General features: G+C 37.4%; 1 protein-coding gene across 1 annotated transcript; it reads right to left on the reverse strand.

Moving 5' to 3' along the window:
- Positions 1–1,065: 1,065 nt before the first annotated feature.
- LOC127371330 (complement C1q subcomponent subunit C) lies at positions 1,066–5,482 on the reverse strand. Its single transcript, XM_051414079.1, has 7 exons — positions 5,342–5,482; positions 4,345–4,518; positions 3,915–4,091; positions 3,284–3,360; positions 2,730–2,846; positions 2,520–2,606; positions 1,066–1,485 (listed from the first exon to the last, which is right to left on the reverse strand). Exons 2-7 carry the CDS (start codon positions 4,505–4,507, stop codon positions 1,333–1,335), a joined length of 774 nt encoding a protein of 257 aa, XP_051270039.1. The 5' UTR covers positions 4,508–4,518; positions 5,342–5,482; the 3' UTR covers positions 1,066–1,332.
- Positions 5,483–5,754: the final 272 nt, after the last annotated feature.

A 5,754-nucleotide genomic window follows, 5' to 3' on the forward strand; every position in this document is an offset into this window, starting at 1 on the left:
CCACACACACACAATAATGGAAGGTAGAAGTCAACTGAGGATTTACCAAAGTGGCAAAAGTTTACCAAAAAAAAAGAAGTGCAAAAAACCAACAATGTTTCACTTCCATAATCTTCAGAGAGGTCACACGAGGCTGAAACTACACAAAAGTACTGTATAAATGTAGGAAACATTTTTGCGTAACTTTTCTGGATGTTTAAGATAGAAAACTTACATTCAACCTGTAACAGATGGCTATTAACATCTAAAACAGAACAGAACCCTTCCCTAATAAATCAAACATAGAAAAACGGATATTACTTCCCCATCAAGAAGTGCGATTATATATAAATACTCAGTGCACGTTATGCATTAATAAATTTAATGGTGTATGTGTAATGTGTTAAATTAATGAATGAATGTGATATGAATGTACATGTCTCATATCTTGCATGTTATGTTTTGTGTATGTGACAATATCAATGTTTCATATTAGCCTATATACTATCCTATACAACGAGGTATTATTATATATGTTTGTTGGCAAGAGATTGTTAGCAAAACTTCATGGTGGAAGCACAAATTTAAATAAAGTTAATTATTTAAAAAAAAAACTGAATGGAAATTGCTGCAAATACAGTTGCTGCTGCTATCTGTCTGTCCCCCTGGAAACCATACAAACAGGTTCAGTGGATTTGTTTTGAACTGTGAGATCAACTCTCTGTCGCATACTCTCTTACTCGTCAGGTCTGCCAGCATGCAAGTACAGACTCCAGGTTGATTACTTTGTAACCTGAGTACTTCTAAACTAAATTATTGTAATATAATTTTGATAAGTTTGCAGAGTTGTAAAATCCTGTTTGTGATTATAAACTTCTGTGAAGTGTTTTGACGTCTGATTAACCTTTAAACCCATTAATCTCTCACCAACACAGCCCCCTGCACTGTATTAACACTATTGTGACATTATGACATTAAAACAACAACGGTGGGAAGATATTTGGGTTTTTGTGTGGATGAGTCTCTAGAAAGTGTGTAATGAAACTATACGTATTGTGCCTTTAGTCTTAAGAAACATGCCCACACTCAATAATAAACTTTCTTTTTAATAGTTGCACTCACAAAGTCAACAACCAAAGAAGGTTTACATGAGTTAATGTAAAGGAAACAAACTGGTGAAATCCAAAGTCACCTGTGGGTTCACATTCAAACCAAACAAGCATAAAAGTTTCACAAATATTACTCTATTATGATCTCGAGTTATGGTAAAAACATTTTAGATTCTAAATTCATAAAGGTTCAAAAAGTATCAGGTTTTCAGCCCTGACTCCATGCTGAGTGTACAACTGGACTTTATTCTTGATGTGTGAAGAGCAGGAAGCCACTGAAGATGATCTGTTTCGCGCGTGTGTCTCGCTGCTCCGAAGCTGCCTGCTCGTCCTCGAAGGACTCAAGCCAAACTCTCTGCCGGGCTGTCAGCTCTAAGACCACGCCGCCCGACAGCACCTGAAACACAGCACAGCGAATAACAGCCAGGCATCATGACACAACTCAGCTGTTAATGTGCAAAAGAAACCACAGATTATTCTGAGCTGTAAACCGTCTGAGATCCCAAAGCAGACAAATCTCAGGATACAACAATGAGCAAGTCTGAAGATGTGTACAGTATGTACGCCACAGAGACTGGAAGATGTCCAGGGAAATTTCAGAGCTTCGGGAAACAACCTTTATTATCATTATTGTCATTTCACAAAATTTGTTCTCTATTAGTGGACAACCCTGCCATTTCTGATATATTGTAAAAGTGTATTGGGAAGTTTGGAAGATACTTGATTTGACTAAGTCAGACTGCTGAAGGACTGTGGGTTTTGTCCCCAATCAAATACACAGGAAGCATATTAGGAAGGGATCTTTTAATGGCCAGTATGAATAGAATCAAAAGCTGTCTCAACGTACAGAAAAAGTGCTTGCACATGTTGGAATTGTTGGGTCTCTAAATAATTATATAAGCAGCACAATCTAGACCTCTAGAGCTCTATATGAAAAGTGTCCTGACTTCTGTTATAGTTAGATGTAAAAATTATTCGCAAAACATAACTAATTCTTGTGCTTGTGTTATTCTAAGCATCTGACAAGATAATAGAAAGGATCCCTACAGAGACAGACCTTCTGTTTAACCATAAACTGCTGTTGTCACAACAACTTCATTCAAACATGACAAACATAATACAACTCATCAAAATCTGTTCTTTTAGTCCCTCTTCTGTTCGTCTTTTATGTTAAAGTTTAATGTTTTATTGACCCATCCATTTAGCCGACCTCCTCCTCACGCACACTTTGTCATTCTATAACATCATCTGAATCTATTTTATTACCGTCTTTTAAACTTGAACATAAATATATGTCGTTTTCAGATGCTTGCAGTGTTTCTGTTGTTCTTCTTGAGAGTGCAGTGTCAAATTTGAAGAATAAGATCTAGGAATTTGATTTTCCCTCCCTGACACCTCCCAGACTCAGTGGTACTCAGCACAGAAACTGACCTGATCATAGTTCCTGTTCTTGTTGTAATCACAGAATCCCAGCTTGTTGAGTAGAGCCTCACTGGCTATACGCAGACATATGCTGGTCTAAAAAACATAGAACACAACAGCACAACTGTGATGCAGTTTGATAATAGAGCTGTAGGTGCAGATTACTTATCTCAGACAACTTTAAAAGTCTCTCTGCTGACTTTTACTTAAATGTGTTACCCTGGCCGCAGAGTGGAAGGTGAAGTAATAAACACCAGGTACTCTGCAGGTGAAGTAACCTGTGGCTGCGTTGAAGTCCCCAGGTGTGTTGACCACAGTAGTCTGATAGGTTACTACCTGATATGCAAACACACACACACACACACAGGCAAAAAAGTTGAATAATAAGCTGACACAACCTGAAAAATGTTAAAGAACAGAGGTAAAGGACTGGGTGAAAAATTCTATTTGTTGCTTCAAGTTTAAATATTTTTAATTGTCTTTCTGTGATGAATTTGAACAATTGTAAAATAACTGTTTCTTTTGTAGTTGCTATGAAATGTTTTGACCATTTCTGGAAAGACATACTTACGTCTGCACAGGCAGAGTTTTAGTCAAAGACAGATAAAACTGAAGCTATCTGAATGGCTAGATACCTCTAAAGATTATCCTTTATTCCAGCATTAAAAAAAGACAGAAGAGCTCATTTTATTTGTAAATATACTGCAGATTTTAAATTATTTCAGGGTGAAACAGCGGAAAGACAGAGAGTGGCGATAGACGACAGACTGAACCTGGTTGTAGCGAGGATAACTGTCATCATTTCTCATCACTGAGAAAGCTGAACGGGCCTGCTGAGGGGAGTGTACTCCTAGGAACAGGAAGGACACACACACACACACACACACACACACACACACACACACACACACACACAGGGAATAAAAATCTATTTTTTTAATGAAATAAATAATAAAAGAGGTGCAACAGACTTGAATCTTACAGGATTCTGTATATATCGTTTATATAGTTGTTTTATATAATTATCTTTCATAATTCATGCCTCTAGTATGTGTTCATTGTGTATCTAGTGAGGTTCAAGTCTTGTTGTATTATAACTGTGTATCTGTGTATCTGTGTTGTGTCCCAGTGCAGATGTGCAATGATTTAAAAATCCATAATACAAAGAGTAACAATTGGCCCTGTCCATCATGTTGTTAGAGTTTGTTGTTGTATTTTTTTGTTAAACTAAGCTAACTTCTATTTTGCCTTTTTATTTATTTCATTTGTTTGCTAGAACCAGCAGTTTTATTTTCTGTCCTGTCATATTTTTTGTCATAAATGAGTTTAGAAAAATATATGCTGTGATAAATACACTGTATTTTAGCATGATATAACCTGTAGGCTTTAGGATCACGTCATTACCTTGACCAAGGCTCCTCCCATCAGGGCCGGGGCGACCAGGACTTCCCGGGCGACCCCCTGCTCCCAGTTCTCCACGGTAACCTTTAGGACCCATAACCCCTTGAATGCCCCGACTCCCCATCTCCCCCTTCAGCCTCAGGAGGACGTCTGGATCCACCGGACCGCGGGACATCACAGCTGGAGACAAACAGATGAATGATTAAACATCAACTTTTAAAGGACCAGTGTGATGGATTCAGTAGCATCTAGTGGTGAAGTTGTAGATTGAAACCATTTGAATACAGCTCAGCCTTCTTAAGTGTTCAGGAGAAACTATGGTGGCTGTGAAACTTGTGAAAAGCGGGAAAGACTTCAATCTAGAACCAATGTTGGGTTTGTCCGTTCTGGGCTACTGTAGAAAAAAACATTTGTATATCCAAGAGCCTTTTACCTGGCTCTCCTTTCTCGCCCTTCACTCCAGGCCATCCATCCCTGCCGGGGATTCCGTCCTCTCCCGCTCGGCCGTCCGTTCCTCTGCAGCTCACGTCACATTGGCCGGTCGTCAGAAGCAAGGCCACGCCCACCAGAACCGCCAGCCCATAATAACCTCCCATGGTCCAAAACACTGGATTTAACAGTCAATGGTATTTGAAAGAAGAAGAAGGTGATGATTGAGGTCAAAACAAAATGTATTTGTATTTGTTGTCCTCCTACATGTACATAGCAACCATTCTACCACTGATAACTTCCACATCTTGGGTTTTTAGACTCAATATATATTTAGTTTTTGACAGTGTGGAGAAGGATTTAAAGCATAATTCAAAGCAACACATTTTACAGGAGAATATATTTAGACAGTTTACTGAACAGACAAATTCGAATTAGTATTAGGATTATAAATTGTGCAGGACTAATGCTTCCTTTACCTCTGATTCAAACATAATAACATCTTTCAAACAATGAAAATGGGAAATTTAAGAAAGAGTCATAGTAATTAAATTACAGATTGCAGAGGAAGAGTGATTTTAGTTCTGAGTTGTTTAATTATCTATCCAACAAGGTGCAAACTGAGGCAAAATGTTGCAAATTATGCACCTAAAAAAACCACAGAATTCATTCACACACTTAACAACAATCTAAAAATACAAAGTATGTTAGTGTTAAGACCCATTAATAATCAGATCTGTAATAATATAATCACTTTTTACCTTTGAGACAAACAGTACGTTCAGTTAATTTTTATGAAAAACAACTTATGTGTATATATATAGATATAATCGATCACAGTGACATTTGGTTACGTTTATCTTTCTATCTTTATCAAATTATAGTTAAGTTATGTTGACTTAGTGTTGACTGTTGTAAAGATGACTAACAGCATTAACAAATATTGAATAAAAATGCATTTTTCCTATCAGCAGTATTTCAGAACACGTTGTTTTACTCACCAGCCGAGTTTTATGTCTCACCAGCGGAGGTTTCGAGCTGCAATGAAAAGGATGGGATTTCCTCTTTTGGTGAACAGATCAAGATTTCTTATTAGACTGAAGACACACACACACACACAAACACACACACACACACACACACACACACACACACACACACACACACACACACACACACACACACACACACACACAGAGAGAGTATAAAACCAGCAAAGGAAATGAAACTCATGATCTTCTGGAAAGATTTGTCAAATCTGGGACATATTTTTGACTTTTATTTTATTTTTTTATATTTTGGTCCATTGTGTTAATTAAAGTGTCTTAATTTTGCTGATTATACTGATGAAGTTTTACGGTTTCACAAAAATATCTGACTTGTTTGAAACCTAGTGCCATACTTCCATGGTAAC

Source organism: Dicentrarchus labrax, unplaced genomic scaffold, assembly GCF_905237075.1.
Source record: "Dicentrarchus labrax unplaced genomic scaffold, dlabrax2021, whole genome shotgun sequence".
In the NCBI taxonomy this organism is placed as follows: domain Eukaryota; kingdom Metazoa; phylum Chordata; class Actinopteri; family Moronidae; genus Dicentrarchus; species Dicentrarchus labrax.